We start from the raw sequence: 22,804 nt of genomic DNA, 5'->3' as shown, positions 1-22,804 counted from the left end.
CCAATCACCTATCACCTATCACCAATCACCAATCATCAATCACCAATCACCTATTACCAATTACCAATCACCTATCACCTATTACCAATCATCTATCACCAATCACCTATCACCTATCACCAATCACCAATCACCTATCACCTATCACCAATTACTTATTACCTACCATCTATCACCTATCATCAATCACCTATCGTCAATCACCTATCACCAATCACTGATCACCTATCACCTATCATCAATCACCTATCACCTATCACCAATCATCTATCACCTATCATCAATCACCTATCATCAATCACCTATCGTCAATTAGCTATCACCAATCACTGATCACCTATCACCTATCATCAACCACCAATTACCAATCATCTATCACCAATCATCCATCAGCAATTACCAATCATCTATCACCAATCACCTATCACCTATCATCAATTACCAATCATCTATCACCTATCATCTATCATCAATTACCAATCATCTATCACCTATCATCTATCATCAATTACTAATCACCTATCACCTATCATCAATCACCTATTACAAATCACCTATCAAATCACCAATCATCTATCTCCAATTAAAAATCAACTATCACCAATCAATTATCACCTATCACCAATCACCTATCACCAATCACCTATTACCAATCAAACATGACCTATCATCAATCACCTATCACCAATCACTTATCACCTATCACCTATCACCAATCACCTATCATCAATCACCTATCACCTATCATCAATCACCTATCATCAATCACCTATCATCAATCACCTATCATCAATCACCAATCACCTATCATCAATCACCTATCATCAATTACCAATCATCTATCACCTATCATCTATCATCTATCACCAATCACTTATCACCTATCACCAATCACCTATCACCAATCATCTATTACCAATCACCTATCATCAATCACCTATCATCTATCACCTATCACCAATCATCTATTACCAATCACCTATCATCAATCACCTATCACCTATCATCAATAACCTATCACCTATCATCAATCACCTATCATCAATTACCAATCATCTATCACCTATCAACTATCATCTATCTCCAATCACTTATCACCTATCATCTATCACATTATCACCAATCACTAATCACCCTATCACCTACCACCAATCACCTATCATCAATCATTTATTACCAATCACTTATCACCTATCATCAATCATTTATCACCTATCATCAATCATTTATCACCTATCATCAATCACTTATCACCTATCATCAATCATTTATCACCTATCATCAATCACTTATCACCTATCATCAATCACTTATCACCTATCATCAATCATTTATCACCTATCATCAATCACTTATCACCTATCATCAATCACTTATCACCTATCATCAATCACTTATCACCTATCATCAATCATTTATCACCTATCATCAATCACTTATCACCTATCATCAATCATTTATCACCAATCACTAATCAACAATCACCTATCATCAATCATTTATCACCAATCACTAATCAACAATCACCTATCACCAATGCCGTTGTGTACGCTTTCGAACATTTATGCGTTCACCATTAATTACACTTTTAATTAATACATTTGATTAATTTTACAATGGTATGCAATCGTTATTATTCTAACAGATATAAGGAAAGCAGAAAGTTGTCCTCTGACGAAAATGTCGATATTCAACTGCGTATGTAATAGCATAGCACCGATCACACCCGCAATAGCTGCGGTAGCAACAGTAGCCTTGTATGTAAAAGGAGGAAATGGACTAACTGCATCACTGGTACGTTTATCAAATCTTTAAATAAAGTTTTACAAGAATTCAAATAGGTGCAATAGGTAATCGAAATTTCCGAATAAATGAAATAACAAATAACTGAATCCTTACATCATCTTTTAATCACTGTATAATACAATAAGAATATAAAACATATTTTAGATAGTAATGCTTCTACTCTTGGTACTTTTGTTTCAGGGTTTTTCAATTATTGCTACACTCTACTTTATGCGGACAATAGTGTCATTTGTTCCATACGCTGTTCGGTTATTTGGAGAAACCAGGATCAGTTTTGAACGAATAAAGGTATATAATGAAAACCTATTAATTCTCTCATCATCCTGATAAACATGCAATGTATTTACTACACTCCAATAACGGTTACCTCGAATATTCGGGGTTCCGTCGGCCGGTGATTTTTGTTCTGGAATCTCAAACATGTTAAACAACCCTTGTATTTAAGACAGGCTAATTACTGGTAGGATTATAAGATGTGTTTATCTATTATGATAGAATTTTATGTTGGAAGAAGAGTTCATTCCGCCGAGTCGAGATGTGTTAAATCCGGGAAATGCTATAGAGCTCCATGAGGCGATGTTTGCGTGGGATGCCTGTAACATCAATACTAACGAAGAGACCAAAGGTAACGTAGTTCATGTTAACAGGGAATGGCTTATCACTCACTTTTTATTGAATGTAGTCTTCTAGCACGATTCGGATAATGTTCTAGGTTTATCCGCGATAGAAATGCGATCAATCCAGTTAAGCCACGCCCCATTTTTTATCAAAACACATTGGCGTCAGGTTCATCGTCAAGCGTCTGACGTCACTCAACAGCGTCAGAATTCTCAAAATTCACAACACATTTTTAAATTCATAGTTCAAATGTCAATATTCATAAATGTTATGGCTGAAATATTTATTTTTTAAGAAAGGATACCCTTTACAAGGTTACTTCACCAAAAGTTACTGTTTTGTTATGCCTAGATTATTTCTAGGCCAGTTATTTGTTAAAAACGCAGGTGACCGGTATGCCTGCAACCACGCAGCAGACACATGAGTATAGTGCCAAATAAGATGTATTATTAAATAAATATTGGTCTTACCGTCATTTATTAAAATGTTCATTCCGTCCGTGTGTAGGCAGCTAGCCAAGAACAATCCGAAAAGAAATGGAATAATTCCACAAAACTTCACATAACGGCGGGGCGTATCAACACATCAACACTGATTTTGTCGAAACGCACAGTAAACGTGTTAAATTAAGGATAGTGCATTGTTTTGAGTGGCTATAGACCTACTGGTATACTATATATATCGGTCTCCAGTTCAAACCAAATTTCATATTCTAATCGCCAGTATAGCCACTCAAAACAACGCACTATCCCCTAAATAAAATCAATTTGGGTGTTATGCGTCGTAGTTCATATTTGTGTATATGTCTCAATTATTAGCACACTTGTATAGTGATATCATTCTGGCGTGCCTAGACACGATTCATAGACATATCTGCAGAAAGGTCCTTTGGTGTTTCCCACTTTAGCCGCCTCCTACGCACAATTTTTAGCAAAAGAAGAAGGCGTGCTCAAGTGAGCACTGGTACAAGTGATATATAATAAGCAAGTAAGAAGACATATCTTGATTGGCTTGCTTTGTTGCACAAGCAGCGCGCATGACAACCGATGTTGTTAACGGAATTGTAGTTCATTTCCTACTCCACTGCATCGGTTCTTCTACCAGAATTTACAAACGGGAATACACTTATACTTCCAATTGTCATTTTATTATATAGGCGTCAAGGGCCAGGCGACCTCGTCGTTGTTCCTGAAGAACATCAATCTAACAGTCAATAAGGTAAACACAATCAAGGGCGCAACATCATAACATGAAATATTATCAAGGTATTTTATTTAGAACATTGATTGCATAGATGATATACATAAGGATTATACTGGTGATTTGTTACTTACATACTATAGTGATTGTCTTTTATAATCCTTATATCAATTCCTCCTATTGCTTATTGTTGTTTCTTAAGATTGGTAATAAGAGTATCTTTTATAAAGAATGGTTTTGTAAAGGTGTTTTAATAATAAATTACCTTGTAAAAGACCATAATTCTGTACGGTATATACTTTTAATGAATTAATTCAAAAATATGAAGTAAATACAGATTTTATTACTGATCATGGTATTATTACAGTAGGTAAGAATATTTTACCCCATGATAACCCATATGCATCAATGAGTTACTCATACATTCCAATATTTAAGGCATAAGAAAGGAAAAAAGATTTTTACAATATTTTATGTAAAATATCTACAGGAAGAAGCAAATGAATTGAAATGTTTTAACAGTTGCCATGTCTACATGTACATTAACTTCAGCAAAGACAAAAAGAACTAGAATTGATCAAGATCAAAACATGAGATTTCCAACTAGAAAATGGTTGCAGATATGTTCTCATTCTGACGAACGCTTTTGTACGTTTTACCTACGATTTCTCTTCGTTTTCTCTTCGCTTCCCTTCTCTAACCGATCAGTTGACTTTCAACCGTGTCTGTGACCTTGAACTTCGAAGGTCAAAGATTTGCATACCTTTTATAGCCAGTCATTCATGCCATAGATGTGCCAATCATGAAGTCTGTAGGTGTCAAGAGTATCGGAAGAAAAACATTTCAAGTGTAATTGTAGGATAATATTTTAATTTTGGGAGAAAAATGATTTCCAAGGGGCTTTTTATGAGATATAACTGATATTTGACCTTGAAACGTTGCAAACATCTTCAAAAGAACGTTTTCTGTCATATACATTGTATGATGAAATAAACCGTTTTTAAGAGAATTTGAAATTTTTGGTTTTTAATCATTTGACTTCCGTGACCTTGAACGAAAGTCAAGGTCAATAAAAACTAATAGAATTTATAGGCATTTGTACATGCTATCACTGTGCCAAACGCCAAATCTGTATATGTAAAGATAAAGGAGAAGAGGGAAATTAAGTGCATTTTAGAACAAATTTGAATTTTGGCGGGAAAACGAACATTTTTCAAAGTGCCATTTCTACGTCATTTTTTATCGCATGACCATAAAACGTGCACAGACCGTCTTCATTAACCATGCACTTCGCATTGCAATTAAAGCATAAGCTCATTTTGAATATTTAATTTTTGACCTTGACTTGACCGCGTGCTTACACCTTGACCTTGACATATGTTCTGATATTATGTAACATAGAAAAGTTAGTTCCCACTAATAACTATAAGATGCACTGATTTGAGAAGGAAAAAAACGAACGGACCAAGAGCCTGATTCAAAAGAATTGTTTTTTAATTTCTATTTTTTCGATAATTTTACCATGAATGAAGGTCAATGTCGATGGAAAGTAACTTCGTTTGTAGCCACTCTTACAGGTTATTGTTGTGCCAAATACATCATCTGTAAGTGTATAAATGAAGGAGCTGAAAACTTTTATAGTGCATTTTGCCCGATTTTTGAATTTTGGCGGTGAAAACTTTGAACTTTTCAAAGGGCCACATCTCCGTCATTTTTCATTCGATTGATATTTTTTCTTCATATTCCAACTCAGTGGTTCATGTTCTTTCAATGGATATGGACCATGTTACTCAATTAAAGACTTTCATTTTTGACCTTACTTTGAACTCATAGCGAGGTCATGACCTTGACATATTTTCTCATAACATGTCATGGAAAAAAGTTTGCTCCGACAATGATCTGCATGACACACTGAGAGAGCATGAAATAGAACGATCGTGTATGAAGTTATGGTCGTTCAAAGAAAATTGTGTTTTGACCTTTGACCTTGACCTTTGAACTTATGATCACCAAAATGTCAGACAAATCACCAGCTCGGTTGTTCGGTATTATGTTCTATAATATGAACGTTTTATTTGTTCACGTTTTTGCTCGAAAGTGTTCACACCAGGTGTTAAGAATAATAAGAATAAGAAAAAACATAACAAAAACAATAGGGATTTCCATCCGAAATGGAAATCCCTAATAAGATGTATGGATATTGTTTTGCTTTCATTAACGGGTGTCCTATGTTGATAATCAAGATAGTTGTATGCATGGGGTATGATATACATTCTACTACACAGGGCAAGCATATCGGAATATGTGGCGCTGTTGGCTGTGGGAAGTCTTCTCTCTTTCAAGCTCTAATAGGGCGGGTAAGTTTTGCATTATGTTTAATTATTTTAATTAATGAAAGATGAAATCTGAACTGGATATGCCTTCACAAACGACTTGTATAGATATTTTATGATACACTAATATGTAACTGATCGACGCAGACAGTCAGTACAGTCAAGGCCTATTGAAAGGAACAGAGAAAGGTGGTTGTTATTGGCAGGTTATCCTAATTGTCTATGTAGAGGTCTGTGTACAATTATCAATCTAATCAAAATCTAGATGGTCATTCTCACAACGTTACATGAACATCTAACAACATCCCATAAGGGGTCACGTCGGGACGACCTTTTGAATAAGCCAATCAAATGGCTACTTCCAGGATCTTGGAAGTGAAACTTATGTCCGAATTAGCATGACTAGAGTGCATAGCTTGCATAATCTGTTTATGTTTAAAGTCATTTCGTCACAGAAAGCATAAAGCTACATGTTTATAAATGCTGTGCCGAGATGGCTTGCTTCAGATGAATGCTGTGACGAAATGACATACTTCGATGACATCGACAACTTGACAATTCGCCCAGAGAGTGAAATACACACATCTCAAAGGTCACCCTGACGTGACCCCTTATGGGATGTCGTTAGATGTTCATGTAACGTAGTGAGAATGACCATCTAGAGTTTAATTAGATTGTACAATTATTTGTGTTGTATTGAGACCCTGACATATGTGGCCTTTATTGAAAGTGTTATATACAATTGACCATATGGACAGGATCGACTGTATATCTATATACATGTAATAGTATGGATAAGGCCTATTTTTTTAGCCCGTCACCATCAGATTTAGGACTGTTCAAATCGCCTTTCATCTGTGGCCAAACTGCGCGTCCATCCGTGTCTTTTTTTTTGTTTCATTTCTTGAGTACAACTTGAATATATCTTACACCTCATATTAAGATCTTCAATTGGTCTGAAGTTGTGCATGTCAAATTTTTGAGACTGAGGATAACAAAATGGCGGACAGTCAGCATTTTGAAATTGGATCGATTATTCAAAGTTCATTTGTAAGCTTCTCTTGTTCCCTAGTTTAGAGACTTAACAGAAAAAAACAAAATGACCATTATTTTGACGGATAAAGTTTGTGACAACAATTTCTGATAAATCAATCAATGGATATTTCAAAGGTTAAGTAAATGTGTGTTTCTCCAAACGGACTCTTTAGAATTATTGTCCTGATTGCTCTTCCTGCATAACATTTCAAACATTTTTACGAATCCACCTAATGCTGATTGAAGATTCCATAGATAAATATATAGTTTTAATTTGAATATGATCAATTTAGCTTGAAAGACTCAAAATGACTTTTAGACAAGCCTTTTTCTGTAGATGCCCCTGGTTAGCGGCCATCTTGCTGTCGGAAGCGCAGTAGCGTATGCGGGACAACAGGCCTGGATATTTAACGGGACATTGAGAGATAACATCCTCTTCGGAAGACCCTATGAACAAGATTGGTCAGTTAGTTGTTTTTTGGATAAAATGGTATAAATTGATTTTTTTTACACTTCCTGATTGGCATGGACATTGTCACGTGATTTAATAGAAATAAGACTTTGTGATAGTTAACGTGGTTAAATTACTTTATTACTGTTTTCATATCGTTCATATGTGCACTGTGTCAGTAAAGACAATGCCAGTAAGACTAACACTTTTTAACAATTTAACAAAAATAAAATGAATTATTCATATTCAACATATTTTAAGATGAAATTGAATATTATACGACAGGAGTTGTCACGTGGCCATGAATGAATCTATTACATGCATATGTTACTCAAGAAACAGCAGTAAAGGATTAATTGGCCAGAGAAGGTTGTTGTGTAACATTTAATGAATTTTGGTACAGGTATAGAAAGGTATTACACGCCTGTAGCTTGAACCCAGATCTCCGAATACTCGTCAATGGCGACCAGACTGAGGTAATTATGTATTTGTACGATGTTTGTTTTGTAAACAGAATTTATCACTTCAGACAATAATTCCATGTTTTATTTCTCAATTCTTTTAAAACATTAATTGTCCTGTCATGTCTATATTTACTGAATATAAAAAACGCAAGGCTTTTTCACTGGTATAGGATGGGGTCTTGTGTGTTTCCTTTTAGTACTCAGAAATTGTCTCTTACATGTAATTGTTAGTTTTGCTCATATTTAATTTCTCATTTATAATACATAATACAGGCATCACAAAAAACCTTTTAGTTATTAGTATCACTACCCATTCTAGCATCATGTACATGTATATGATAACAAAAGTAATCAGCACATATACATAGAAATACACTTATTCTCGCATTATTCGCATTCACCAACCCCCTTCTCACACTCGATTAATTTGAATATCATAAACACACCTTCGAATATCAAATGTATATCAGGAATTTAGTATAAACAAAAGAACGTATAGACATGTCCTCATTCTAACACCACACACATAAAGAGAAACATAAGAAAACTCTGAATTCTGAACATAATCTGTTGCTACTATTTTTCTTATCTTTGATTTTAAGAATATAGTTAAATTATTTACAAATAGCGTTTTAATTTTTTCATAAATGATATGAATTGTAGATATTTTATGTCATTTCGACATGTTGCAAATGTTTGGAATTAGACTTAAATATGAAATCATTTCAATAGGGAATGGGATCTATAAATGACCCCCAAAAATCCTTAGTAAAAGCCCTGAAACATTTGCGTTGAAATACATAGAACAAATCATACAATATACAATTGAAGTGGTTATGGATATTGAAATTAATCGAGTTCTCTCTAGTCTTACACTAGTAAAAACGTCACCAATAACATATATCGTCAAATCCCCTTATGACGTTAACATTTCCGGGACATTTTCTGCAATTCGGTCTATACAGCATCAAGGTCAGAGGTTTTCTCTTGGAGCCATCACCTGTTTTCAATCCAAATTATGAAGATATGTTTGAAAATACACTATAATATATCCCAACGTTTGGTATACGCATTTTTTTCCTTTAGAAAAGGTCAAAATAAATGTTGATACGAAAGAATCGTTTAGAACAGTGGACATTCTTTTGTGGTATTTAAAGTCTCGGGTGATAAAACTGTCACTTGAAACAAATAAATCTGGCACTAAGTCTTATATCGATCATGCATCTTTCTGACGTCTCCGAGACGCACCCCGAAGTTTGAAGACTGTGTCGGTGTCCGTTCTCGGTGTCGGTGTCCGTATTCGATGTCGGTGTCCGTACTCGGTGTCGGTGTCCGTACTCGGTGTCGGTGTCCGTACTAGGTGTCGGTGTCCGTACTCGGTGTCGGTGTCCGTACTCGGTGTCGGTGTCCGTACAAGGTGTCAGTGTCCGTACTAGGTGTCGGTGTCCGTACTCGGTGTCGGTGTCCGTAATAGGTGTCGGTGTCCGTATTAGGTGTCGGTGTCCGTACTCGGTGTCGGTGTCCGTATTAGGTGTCGGTGTCCGTACTAGGTGTCGGTGTCCGTACTAGGTGTCGGTGTCCGTATTAGGTGTCGGTGTCCGTACTAGGTGTCGGTGTCCGTACTCGATGTCGGTGTCCGTACTAGGTGTCGGTGTCCGTACTCGGTGTCGGTGTCCGTATTAGGTGTCGGTGTCCGTACTAGTGTCGGTGTCCGTATTAGGTGTCGGTGTCCGTACTCGGTGTCCGTACTCGGTGTCCGTACTAGGTATCCGTACTAGGTGTCGGTGTCCGTACTAGGTGTCGGTGTCCGTACTCGGTGTCGGTGTCCGAACTAGGTGTCGGTGTCCGTACTAGGTGTCGGTGTCCGTACTCGGTGTCGGTGTCCGTACTCGGTGTCGGTGTCCGTACTAGGTGTCGGTGTCCGTACTCGGTGTCGGTGCCCGAACTAGGTGTCGGTGTCCGTACTCGGTGTCGGTGCCCGAACTAGGTGTCGGTGCCCGAACTAGGTGTCGGTGTCCGTACTCGGTGTCGGTGTCCGAACTAGGTGTCGGTGTCCGTACTAGGTGTCGGTGTCCGTACTCGGTGTCGGTGTCCGTACTCGGTGTCGGTGCCCGAACTAGGTGTCGGTGTCCGTACTCGGTGTCGGTGTCCGTCCGAGGTGTCGGTGTCCGTACTCGGTGTCGGTGTCCGAACTAGGTGTCTGTGTCCGTACTCGGTGTCGGTGTACTCTGGCAAGATGTCTATTATCAAATGACTTTCAATCAGTCTTCACTGATAAGTTTAAGGAAACCCATGTGGTAGCCGCAGCCATGATTGTGACAAATGCAAACAAATGATGTCGGCTTTCGAATGATGCTTCAGTATAATCAGCAAAAGCCCAGGCTTTCTACTTACTACTAACAGTTTAAAACATACCGACAACAAGCATCCTCTCTCTCTCTATCTTCAGATGAAACAAAGTGCGCTTGAAAGCAAAACTGTTCGATAGTGTGAATCTAATTCAATCGTTGTATCTAAACAACTGGTTTTCTTTGTCAGATTGGCGATAGGGGAACAAACCTCAGTGGTGGTCAAAAGCAGCGTGTTAGTTTGGCACGTGCTGTCTACAGTAAAAGAGAAATATATCTCCTTGACGACCCCTTGTCTGCTGTAGATTCCCAGGTCGGTCAGCATCTGTTTCACACGTGTATTGATGAAGTTTTGAGCGATAAAACCGTACTTTTGGTGACTCACCAACTACAGGTAAATCTTTGAATTGTGAAATACTACATTAAAATTAAATATGGTCACGAACTATTTTAGCGATGCTTGCCTTACATACTCAACGATTCCACTAGAATATGCCCGTGCAACCTCTTGCATATACATAATAAAGTTTAATTTAAAACCAAGTAAGAAATCAGTTTTATCAATATATATTATTGTCCGTCTAAATGGAGTATTTAAAGCAACCTTCCCTTTAAAATAGATTGAAAGGTACATTGGATTGGCTCTGAACATGCATTAAAGAATCAAAGCATGCCACACTTACTGGAAGACATCATAGATTTAAATCAGTAAATGTTGGTTATATTTATGTTTAACAGTATTTGAAACACTGTGACGAAATATACGTTATGGATGATGGTAAAATAAGTGAACATGGGACCCACGAGGCGTTATTGTCAATGAATGGACATTACGCAAAATTGATGGATCAGTTTGATTCGACCTCGGTCCAAAGTAATACTCGTACATGTAAGTAACGAGTTTCCTTCTTGATTAATTATTTTTATTTTCCACACATTGCTACGTAATCATACACTTATCATTAGTTTAGTTTTGTTTTGCATATATGCACCATCTGACAAAAAAATAAATAAAAACATCATTATACGTAGTTTTTATAAAAGGGATATAAATATTCTATCATCACTGGCACCTGATTTACTTAAATTAAATAGTAAATGTAAAAGAACTGATGAATGATAATCGTTCCCAGAAAGACATCTTACGTGTTAGAGGGGGGTCCCATGAGTCTTGTAGTAGTTATTGTCAATCTTTTTTTTACTTAGATACTTCGTATACATTATTCGATTATTACTTTACAGGTGATGGAAATCAAGAGGGAGATTTTGAAACAAACAATGTCAAAACAAGTCACCAAATCGATTCTACAAAAACTGATAACTGTACAAACAACAACAACGAAAAAGGTTAGTACATTGAATTCGTATATCGATTCCTACAGAATCAAAGCAAGAAAAGAGGTAAGAATAGAACATCTACAAAAACGTAAAGCTAAACAACAAAAACTTTACAGAAAGAAATTAGTACTGTAGATTTTACTTCTAACGGTCCCATGATTTCAAACATGCATTAATACACTGGATTCCACTGTACCGTTAACCGTCCCTTGATTTCAAGCATGCCTTATAATAGTAGATTCCACTCTAACCGTCCAACTATTTCAAGCATGCCTTATAATAGTAGATTCCATTCTAACCGTCCCTTAAGTTCATGCATGCCTTGTAATAGTAGATTCCACTCTAACGGTCCCATTATTTCAAGCATGCCTTGTAATAGTAGATTTCACTCTAACCGTCCCTTGATTTCAAGCATGCCTTATAATAGTATATTTCACTCTAACCGTCCCTTGATTTCAAGCATGCCTTATAATAGTAGATTTCACTCTAACCGTCCCTTGATTTCAAGCATGCCTTATAATAGTAGATTTCACTCTAACCGTCCCTTGATTTCAAGCATGCCTTGTAATAGTAGATTCCACTCTAACCGTCCCTTAAGTTCATGCATGCCTTGTAATAGTGGATTCCATTCTAACCGTCCCTTGATTTCAAGCATGCCCTGTAAAAGTAGATTCCACTTTTACCGTCTCTTGATTACAAACATTTACTGTAATATTGAATGTAAACGTCCATTGATTTCAAACATGCCCTGTAAAAGTAGACTACTGTAACCGTCCCTCGATTACAAACATTCCCTGTAACCGTCTTTTGAATTCAAATATGCCATGTTAAAACATCTGGTATAACTTGTAAAATTTTAACACTGTCATATCTGGTCATTGGTTCATAGGACAAGGTTACTTTACTCCTACTTCATGGTGTATTTACTGTAACGTGGCCGGTTTTAGCACGATGCGGTGGGGATTTCTGATATTTTAATCAAAAATCTTTTCACAGTTTATAACCTATTATTTAAATTGGATGTCATTTGGGTTCTGGAACCACCCTTTTAGAGAAACATCTGCTGTGTGACCGGGCCAATAGTGTTCTTAACATCTCTTATAATCATGAATAACACTGAATGTTTATATAAATCATTAGTATTATAAATTAACTTAGGGAGGGGGGGGGGGGGGGCACCACCATCTTTATTGGGTTTTGTTGATTTTCAACATACCATTGGTATACACATTAAACGATCCGTAATCCTCTCGAGGCCTTTTTTATACAAGTCTAATTACATTGAAGAACTTGTCGGAAAGATTTTCATATATATATATTTAAAAAAAACAGCAACAAAACTTTTAAAAATTTCAATCAGAAAATCGGACACTAATCGCTTCAATGCCAGTAATTCATCTCGATGATTACATACAACATTACCCGCTGTATAGCTTGCTACTATTCTGTGCGATAATCGTGATGCTTTCAATTCCTCTACTCTTCCTTTTCCATTCATACCTGCGGTGTTTACATGTCCAATTTTTACTATTTAAGGACTTTTATCCAATATCATGATCATTGTGACAAATGTCAATTGCTAGCACCAGGACACAGTTATTCAAAAGGTGATTAGCTTGATCACTTGATTAGAGAATTAAAATTCTCCTTCACTTCTATACCTGTGTGTGTATTCCTTAAAATATGCAAGCAGTAAGAGAATGGAGAGTGTTGTTGTTTCATAAAAGTTTGTCGTATACGTTTTACAAGAAATGGTTTGATGAAGATTTTAAAATTGTCGCTAAACTGCGATTAGCCTGATCCTTATTACCTTATGGAAAACTGGGCCTCGGTCTTATTTTCGTTGTGTTTCTATAATTAAAGGCATATGGACCTATTGTTTATGTTTGCCCTCGTTTAAGTGATTTTGAGTCAGAACTACGACCCTCGTTTACAAGTCGGTATTCTATATTGGTCTCTGGTGGGATTGCACACAAGAAACATGACTAAATAAACAATTACGTCATAAAACGACAACTTTTTAAACTTTTCATTGTTTTCAGGTATCCTTACTGACAGAGAGACGTCTGTGAGTGGCAGCATAAGTATAGATGCATATATTAGCTACGTCAGAGCTGCTGGAGGCAAACTAGTGATTGCCATTGTGTTGCTGGTGTATTTAGTATCAATTTCTTCAACCTCTTTCATTGAATGGTGGCTTGGAATTTGGATTGAACAGACGGTAATTATTTCTTAGTCATAAGAACACATATAAATAATTGCTATCACCTGCCGACAAAGTTGGCGAGGGGAATGCAGCGTTCCGTACGTACACATGTTTGTTTGCATATTAACTCAAGCGATTCTTTACAACAGATTTTGATCAGTCTTCATAAATTGTTCCGGTATGAAAATGACATTGCTTTACTGAATTCAATGTTTACAGACCGTCTCAGTCGAAATAACGAGCCCTTCTGAATTAAATGAAACTGGTTCAATTACAAATATCGAGGATGTCACCACGTTCAAAGTGCCAACTTATTCTACACCGGAAACAGCGGAGGAGTCTTACCAAATGGATTGGTATTTGGATATATTTGTCTATGCCGCTTTTGCAGTTATTGGATTGGTCATATTGAAAGCAACAGTAGCAGGAAAAGTAAGTAACAAAACATAATAAAGCTATGCTCATTCATGATATTGGAATAAAAATCGAAATAAACTACAATTTTCTCTTCTTTAAAATAATTTATGAATCATTTTGTCCAACGCTCGCATGTTAATTGGAGGCACAATACATGCTCAATTTGGAAAGAAATCAAGATTCGTTGGACGAACTTCTATATTCCCAAAACTGAGTCTGTGTAAAGGGAAAAATTTGGTTTAAAAAAGGCTCGTAAGAAGAGAGAAAAAATAACATCCCAAGTTAAGCAACTATCATCAAACGGAATTATGTACTAATCTTAGCCCCCAGTTGCAGGACATGCACATATGAAGCAATTGTTGATTTGACTTCAAGAACAACAAAATTATTTAGTAACAATTATTCAGACAAATTTTCACTTAAAACCCGGCAGTACGGGTCGAGAATGAGACTGCTGCTTGATTATTATAGAAGATGTGATTTGGATATCGTTTTTTCCCCATCATGAATTTATTGTCACCGCCGAAGCAAATTATAAATTGTTATTTAATTGAACAATGCACAATTTAAACATGGTCTATAACCTTAACGATGAGTTCCGAAATATGTGCAATTATACAAATATAGATAGAAATCCCTTACCGATCTAAATCGTCGAGAGGACGTGAGAACATTCGACTGAGGTTCCCATATAAGCCTCCCCATAATGCAGTGCGAAAGCTGATCTGATGTAAACAAAACTGGCCGAACGACAACGTGCTAACTGTGCATATTTCCTATATAGTAAAAGAAGGAATGAACATCTGGAAGCAACATGTATATATATGTGAAATTTCATATTTCCCGATATTTTGTTGCGTGGGCGATTACTACCATTAAATTGGAAAAAAAGAAAGATAATCTACTCTATTGAACTGTTTGTAGGTCGCAATAAAAGCTTCAGTAAATCTGCACAACAATGCCATTGGACGAGTGATGAGTTCCCCCATGCAATACTTTGACGCAAATCCAACTGGTAGAATCCTTAACCGATTCTCGCGAGATGTAGATGAAGGTAAGCATTACTAAGATGGAATTTACTTCTACTATATGTATTTCGGTTGTATTCGTAACATATTGTTATACCTGTATAGATATATGTGTATATCTAATAATTTGGATGGAAATTGAGGAACAGGATATAATAGACATGAACTGAAGTCTTGGAATGGAATGGAAACGTAGAAAGGTCTAGATTTTTCTTTAGATAGTAAATATAGAAGAAACCATTTAAGCAAACGATAAAACTTGTTAACGACCTTTTCACATTTATCCTTTATATAAAAGAGGACTACATCGCTGAATTGGTCCCTTTTATTATTTTTGTCCCCTTTTCCCAATAAAGTGACCACAAATAGTTTCTTTCAGCAGAAAATACAAAAAAATATTCAAAGCATATTGAATATTTGTCTAAACTAATTCATTTGAATGTATTTGGATAAGATATTTGATGTTTATTGACACTCTTTTGATCTGTTACAGCTGACATGTTTATTCCCTTTATGCTGGATAACTTTCTACAAATGTCGGTCTCGATAGTTATCGCCATTGCCTCCGTCGCATACAATTACCCTTGGTTGATCCTTCCAATAGTTCCAATCGGATTATGCGTCTATATTATTCCTAATCATCTCATCTATTGCAATTCTTAATTTCAAACGTCTGGAAAACGTCGTTAGATCGCCACTTATCAGTCATGTCACTACATCTTGCAGTGGTCTAAGTACCATTGTGGTTTTCTCACAAGAAGAACACTTAATGCAAGGGTAAGTAGCGTAGCGATACTTCAGGAAAGACTACAGATCTGTGAAATAACAATATTATGAATTTACAGTGTTATCTAAGATACATGGCAAATGCACAAGGCGACTGATAGCCAGCAACTTTTCAAGATTATTAATAGTTTAGTCTTGAACGCTACTCAGGAATATTTGTTATTAACCTCACTGTAACATTAATATGTTCATGTATCCACGACTTCACACAATGGAATTAACCGAATTCACAATATTTTAGATGATGGGAATGCTACACTAGTTGGCTATCGTTTATTATGTTGTTATTGGCATTAAATAAAGAATGGTAAAATCATTGAAATTATATTCTTCATGACTCCATTTTAGGTTGAAACAATACTCGGACAAAACATCAGTGGGCATATTCCTGTTTGAGAACTGTCTACGGTGGATAGGCCTGCGAATTGACATTTGCGGCTGCGTGCTAGTTCTTATAACAAGTATTGTCGTGCTGTTCACCAAGGACACCATATCTCCCTCTCTGGCAGCGCTGTCACTGACGATGTCTATAAAAGTACGTCTATACAATTTCGTGTTGCTCCTGAACAATACGTAATTGTCCCTGACGGGCAATACGCACTAAATATTTGCAACTAATCTGGAATGTTTGGCATTAACTTATATAACTATTCATGTCTAGATATACTGTTTATCTGTGGTTTTGTAACCCTTTGTCAAACTGGTACTTGTATGCTTGGAAAATGCTTAAAATGTAATACTAAATCCACATAAAAAGTGTTTCTGGAATTTCCCTCACTTTAATGTTTTTCGACGAGGTTCCATTCAAAATGATTGACATTAATCTTACATGTAGTTAATTGATTTTAGGTGTCATCAATTTGCCAGTTCTGGACCCGTGCGTTAAATGATGTTAATGCCAGGTTTACATCCATTGAACGACTTAACGAATATGAGGTATACTTATGGCGAAGTAGTATGGGTTTTCCTTTTCAGTAGTTTTCAATTCAAGTCCTTTACTTTTCACAGTACTAAGACCTTAAAAACAATTTACTATGCGATTGTTATCAATACAGTGTTATGGTTTGTGTTATCTTTTTCATCAGTACATCTATCAGTCCGACGTCTGTTTCTGAAAATCTTTTGGGCGTTGTCATCAATTATATCAACTCAAACATCATACTAAATCCCGTGCAAGTAAAGTAATTTTGTTTATTTCTCAAGAGCGTGGGTGAAAAAAATCAAGTTTGCAATAAACAGGAAGCTGCTTTCCAACAGGACCATGTGCGTCTCTTTCGGTTCTTCGTTTATCGTAATACAAAATTTGTTTAACTGAAAAGCAATGTTTTGCTACCAGGGCTTTGGAGTATGCCCCCAGTACCATATAAATAATTATTTACTACTAAATTGTGAAGCTTAAATTACTTGATAGTGCTCAACTCTTAACAAAATAGTCGATTGTTGTGATGATCTGCCCTTAAAAGTAGAAATTCATTTTAAAGAATCAATAGAAAAAAAATCATGATATACATCGGATCATTTGGAGATGTGTTTTTATGAATATTACCGGAATCACCATGGTGGGTATATCGGATCATGAAAGAGTTCCACTCGGAGAACGTGATTTCAACTTCGGCATCTTTACTTAGTACTGTTTGGTTGTTGTTGTTTTTATCATTCCATATTATATTGTGATTGGTGAAAAATTGTCATACCGTGACGAGTTCAATTCAGAACATTTCTCTTGAAAGCAAAATATTTGTGCTCATCACGTTTTACGAAAGGTCAAAGACGAGTATGTTTCTTTTCGATATATCTTGTCTCGTGTCTATCCCGATTTTGCTTACGATATACATGTATGATTTTCTGTAAAGAAGGAGAAGGCTCATACTCGTTATTACATTCGGCATATCACAAATTATGGTACTTAGATATTGTATTAAAGGTATAGCTTTATTCATGCAAACAGATAATTTAATCAACAAAAGGTCACACCCGTTTATTGGTTAACACATAAAATACGGCGATCTTTATTCGTGGTTTTAGAATCTGGATATTGAAAAAGAAACCGGGAGTTTGCAGATAGACAGTACATGGCCAAACAAAGGAGGGATAACATTTTCCAATGTGGAGATGAAATATCGCATTGATATGGATACTGTACTCAAGAATATCAGTTTTGACATCCTTCCTAAACAAAAAGTTGGTATCGTAGGCCGCACAGGCGCAGGTAGGCCTAATTTTCTATGGAACATTTGTTATAAAATATGTCAGTTAATACATGCATTTTTTTCTGGTAATTAATTTTCAAATCAAATTTGGATACTATAAACAAAGAATGAAAGTGGAAATTGTTTCTTAAACTTGGATAACTATTTCCTCTACGATTGTTATGGAATTTTAATTATAACTAATTCACATGCTGTCATCGCTTCTTAACCTGATATTGCTTTTGATATAGAAATATACCGGCATGTCTCTAATTGATACTAAATCATAATGATAATCAATATTCCATTACAAGGTACATACTGTAACCCGTCCAATGTCTATTCAGCCCTGTCTAAAATTCGTTATATAGGAAAATCATCACTGGCTGCTGCGCTCTTCAGATTGACTGACCTTTCGGGAGGTCAAGTGATTATTGATGACGTCGATATCAGTTCTATATCACGGAAAATGGTGAGGTCAAATCTATCGTCGATTCCACAAGATCCTGTATTGTTTGCTGGTACAATAAGGCAAGTTGATGAAAACAAGTGTTTATTAAAAAGTGTGTTTGATCCTAGTTTTCCAACATTATTGTTCTGTATCTATCTTCAAAACCATATATGTGATAGTGATCTGATATTGTCAATGCATTTAAAGTAGTTAGTGTTATTTTCATGACTCTCATTGTATATCATTACATACAGTACTTGTTTACTGTGCAATAGATCGTCGGTGATCTTTAAACATTACGTAGCATTACACACGTTTGCCGGCTTATTTTTTTCCTATTTCTTTTTTAAATATTTTTAACGCTATATCATAGTTTGCCTATTTCGATCATTTTGTTATTGTATGATTGTTTCTGTTTGTAGCCGGTATGTAACTTTGCTTTGTACTAACATATGTTACAATATCAAATGCAACTGTCAAATTGTGGATATCTGCTATTTGTATTTGTAAAGTATCTACGTACAAAAAGTTATCAGCCAAGTATGGCTTTTGTATTTACAATTAAGACAATACAACTTGCAGTATATGTCGACTAAGGTACATATCACATGATGTATATCTGTGGATTTCAATGCGGTAATTCCTTTCTATAAACCATACAGCTCTTCATTGTCTTTGGCAGTTTCTACAGTCTCAAGATTACCAGTCTAGTGATAGATAACTCTACAGTTGTTGTCTTTCTTGTTAGGCAGCAAGGCACCAAGTTTTACGTCAGGTGCGCTCCCGCCCTTAGGTTCCTTATTTGGTGATTGCTGAGATGTTGGGGAGGTTGATCTGACCCTGAAAAGGATTCGAATCAATTGAAATAAGATATTCTGCTGTGTTTGCTTAGAGTAAAATCTTGCTCCCGGAACTGTTGCCTATCACCACTCAGCTATTGCAAGCGTATTCGGTGTTCTTGGTAGACCAGAAGCGGATTTACCCCTTCTTTGTCTGCCCTGGTATACGGATGTAGTCCGTCCTGACTGACCTATTGCCACAAGCTACTGGGTCCGCAGTTGAATCTCGGCTTTGTTTTGCATTTATTGATCACAGCTCTTTCGAGCCTTTAGGAAGTGCCTCTTTTTAAAAACAAGTCTGGGTGTAGAAATAGTGGAGAACATTTTCTTTTTCGTTATTCGTCTTGCCAACGTGGCGCCACGTTGGCAAGACGAATAACGAAAAAGAAAATGTTCTCCACTATTTCTACACCCAGACTTGTTTTTAAAAAGGGGCATTCCTTCGTTTGAATAAAGTTAAGGTCGTCAAAATTAAACTTACTGGAAAATACGTAATGTTTTCCAAGTAGTAAAAATTATTATCTTAACATTAATAAGGCAGTTTTACTTTCAAGATTACCAAGGTTCTTCGAGTATTAGGTCCTGAAAGTTCTTAGTTCGGCCCTAAGTATCACAAATTACGCAAAGACCTACGGTATTTTTTTCTATACGATACGCCCTTTCCTTGTACATGTCGGCGTTCATTTCATTACATAAAGGCACAGACACTCATATAATCATTGTTCTGACATATATTTCATCAATAAAATTATGCATGTTTCTAATGTCTGGACGGAGGAATGCCCCTTTAAGGCAAGATCTAACTTACAGTATATATTCTCCTCAGGTATAATCTCGATCCCTTCGACAAGTATACGGACGCACAGATGTGGACGGCACTGGATCAAGTCCATATGAAGGAAAAGGCAAATTTTATTTATTATGTTTTAACTTTGCAAGATATGAATGTGTGATGCTAATGGTAAAATGTACGCTTGAAAAAACAAATCACTTCAATGAAACTGATCGAAAAAATACATGCATGTACTTATACATTTTTATAAGTGCGCCCTTACTCATTCATTTTTTATTAACTACTTGTTAATAGTACAGCATATGATGTTTTATTGTGATCTCTGAAGTACAAATATACTCTTTTATTTAGATGAGACTGCTTGGCCAGACTCTTGACTTTTTCGTGGAGGAAAGCGGAGAAAATTTCTCTGTGGGTGAACGACAACTAATATGTTTAGCACGGGCAATATTGCGTCAAAACAAGGTAGGAAGATAGTTTTTGTCCAACGATTTCAAAATGATATTTGTCTTTTATGATCGTCTTAAATACTGATTATGAAAATAGAGTAAATACCCATTAGGAACTTATGATTTCGTTGTCCTTGAGATGAATCTTGACAAGTAAACCTGTTCATTCTTTAATAGTGAAAGTGTGATTTGGGTAGACGTTATTATGTTGACCATGTTCCTTTCACATGATCGACCCATAACATATTTAAATGCCAATTATGATACTGTTTGATGTAAACATACATCATTTTCTCCATGAATCTCCGTTCTGATATAATGAACTTCAGATTTTGGTCCTTGACGAGGCCACGGCGTCCATTGACACTTCCACAGACGCCATGATACAGAATACGATCCAGGAAAGCTTCTCTGATTGTACCGTCCTGACGATCGCCCACAGACTCAACACTGTCTTACATTGTGACGTCATACTAGTCATGGACGGTGGGCGGGTGATAGAAGTTGGTAATCCAAAGACCTTGTTAAAAAATACGTCCTCGCATTTCAGCAATATGATTCGTGCTCAAACCGCATTGCCATCAGATAATTGAAATTAATCAATAATGGTTGTGTATGCATACATTACATCAATAAATAGCTTCAGCACATTTCGTTTTGTGGTCTTTTTAGGATTTGTTCTATATTTTGCAACTTAATAATAAGTAAGTTGCCAGCATTTACAATCAAATTTAAGGGACGCCATCGTTTTCCTGTGGTGAGATCGTTGTCATTTCCAAAAAGGTCAACGGCGTTTTAAGTACAATGTTGTAAATCATATACACCTTAATTTCGACATATATGAAATACATCAAGGATGAAAATGTTAGAATGATTAAAGTTCTAGTTGACAACAACTTTGTTAATTTAAGTAACACGATATCCCAACATATAGTATTTGCATATACATGAGAACAATTAGAAATATAAAATTGTTAATTAGATATTCTCTGTTGTACTGGAACTCACGGGGCCGCGGTGGCCGAGCGGTTAAGGTGTCCCGACACTTTATCACTAGCCCTCCACCTCTGGGTTCGAAACCTACCGGGGGCAGTTGCCAGATACTGACTGTAGGCCGGTGGTTTTTCTCCGGGTACTCCAGCTTTCATCCACCTCTAAAACCTGGCACGTCCTTAAATGACTCTGGCTGTTAATAGGACGTTAAACAAAACAAACCAAACAAACCAAATCACGGACAGTACGGAATCTTTAACATAAGCCACTCTGTGAACGATTGATGTTAGAATTACGATTTCGTTTGCTTGGTGTTATTCTCCTCTTCAGCACAGTGTTCGTTCCGTAAATATTCGTTAGTTTCTATAATTGATCTTGTCCTTAAGTTTTAAAACAGGAAATATTATGTGTAATATTCATCTCAAATGAGGTGAGCACCTGGCAATTTATTTATTTTTGTTTTCGTTCAATGTTTGTCAACCTGTAACGTTATCCCTGCTGAATATCTGCTCCTTGGCGTTGCGTTAATCGGCTAAATACCCACGATTGACTTGATATACGACTCGTTTTTACCTCCTATTGTGTAAATCTCTTGAAATAGAGAACATTAACAACTGATTATATTGATGTTATTAGACACACAGGCAATGCGGATCACTGTTTTCAATCGTGTTTGTGCGAATTAAAAAAAATGATTTATTTTGATCCGCGCTTTTCCGCTGTGAAAACGTTTAATTTTCACATTCTTTGCATCGAGAGTACTACATGCGTAACTAAAGCAACGTCTTCGTTTTTTTCTTATGGTACTTTCATTTTCAAGAAAACTGCGTTTCAAATACATGTGGACTGTATTTTTAAATATACTGGAATGCCCCCTATCTACGAAGATAAATGGGGATGACGTGGATATAGTTATGATTTACGTAATATTAACATCCAGAGAAAATCCAGAAATTAATAGTTGGACTTCAGTCTACAATGCTGTTAATCTATAAAAATAAACAGTATATCTGTCCTAATGTCACCCAAAATAATATATATCCCAGGATTGCTTTAACAT

General features: G+C 36.2%; 2 protein-coding genes across 2 annotated transcripts; both read left to right on the top strand.

Annotated features, from left to right (window-relative positions):
• The first annotated feature begins 1,651 nt into the window (after positions 1-1,651).
• LOC117336679 (multidrug resistance-associated protein 5-like) lies at positions 1,652-18,752 on the top strand. Its single transcript, XM_033897288.1, has 18 exons — positions 1,652-1,794; positions 1,987-2,094; positions 2,302-2,431; positions 3,581-3,642; positions 5,910-5,981; positions 7,330-7,454; positions 7,847-7,919; positions 10,446-10,649; positions 10,994-11,144; positions 11,498-11,602; positions 13,636-13,814; positions 14,019-14,231; positions 15,141-15,270; positions 15,738-16,021; positions 16,379-16,565; positions 16,880-16,966; positions 18,056-18,239; positions 18,591-18,752. The coding sequence occupies exons 1-14, from the start codon at positions 1,681-1,683 to the stop codon at positions 15,905-15,907; spliced, it is 1,836 nt and encodes a 611-aa protein (XP_033753179.1). The 5' UTR covers positions 1,652-1,680; the 3' UTR covers positions 15,908-16,021; positions 16,379-16,565; positions 16,880-16,966; positions 18,056-18,239; positions 18,591-18,752.
• Positions 18,753-20,616: 1,864 nt separating this feature from the next.
• LOC117336818 (multidrug resistance-associated protein 9-like) lies at positions 20,617-21,379 on the top strand. The gene is made up of 2 exons (XM_033897473.1): positions 20,617-20,767; positions 21,081-21,379. Exons 1-2 carry the CDS (start codon positions 20,654-20,656, stop codon positions 21,342-21,344), a joined length of 378 nt encoding a protein of 125 aa, XP_033753364.1. The 5' UTR covers positions 20,617-20,653; the 3' UTR covers positions 21,345-21,379.
• The last annotated feature ends 1,425 nt before the right edge of the window (positions 21,380-22,804 follow it).

Source organism: Pecten maximus, chromosome 10 (genome assembly GCF_902652985.1).
Source record: "Pecten maximus chromosome 10, xPecMax1.1, whole genome shotgun sequence".
In the NCBI taxonomy this organism is placed as follows: domain Eukaryota; kingdom Metazoa; phylum Mollusca; class Bivalvia; order Pectinida; family Pectinidae; genus Pecten; species Pecten maximus.
Note: the sequence above shows the minus strand (reverse complement) of the source record. Positions and strands in the feature narration are given on the sequence as shown.

What these genes read in the sequence shown, in the direction of transcription:
- LOC117336679 (XM_033897288.1), top strand. Translation starts at nt 1,681, where the DNA reads ATGTCGATATTCAACTGCGTATGTAATAGCATAGCACCGATCACACCC. An exon ending in TACTAACGAAGAGACCAAAG is followed by an intron (nt 2,432 to 3,580) that starts GTAACGTAGTTC and finishes TTTATTATATAG; the next exon opens with GCGTCAAGGGCCAGGCGACC. An exon ending in TGGTGACTCACCAACTACAG is followed by an intron (nt 10,650 to 10,993) that starts GTAAATCTTTGA and finishes TATGTTTAACAG; the next exon opens with TATTTGAAACACTGTGACGA.
- LOC117336818 (XM_033897473.1), top strand. Translation starts at nt 20,654, where the DNA reads ATGAGACTGCTTGGCCAGACTCTTGACTTTTTCGTGGAGGAAAGCGGA. An exon ending in CAATATTGCGTCAAAACAAG is followed by an intron (nt 20,768 to 21,080) that starts GTAGGAAGATAG and finishes AATGAACTTCAG; the next exon opens with ATTTTGGTCCTTGACGAGGC.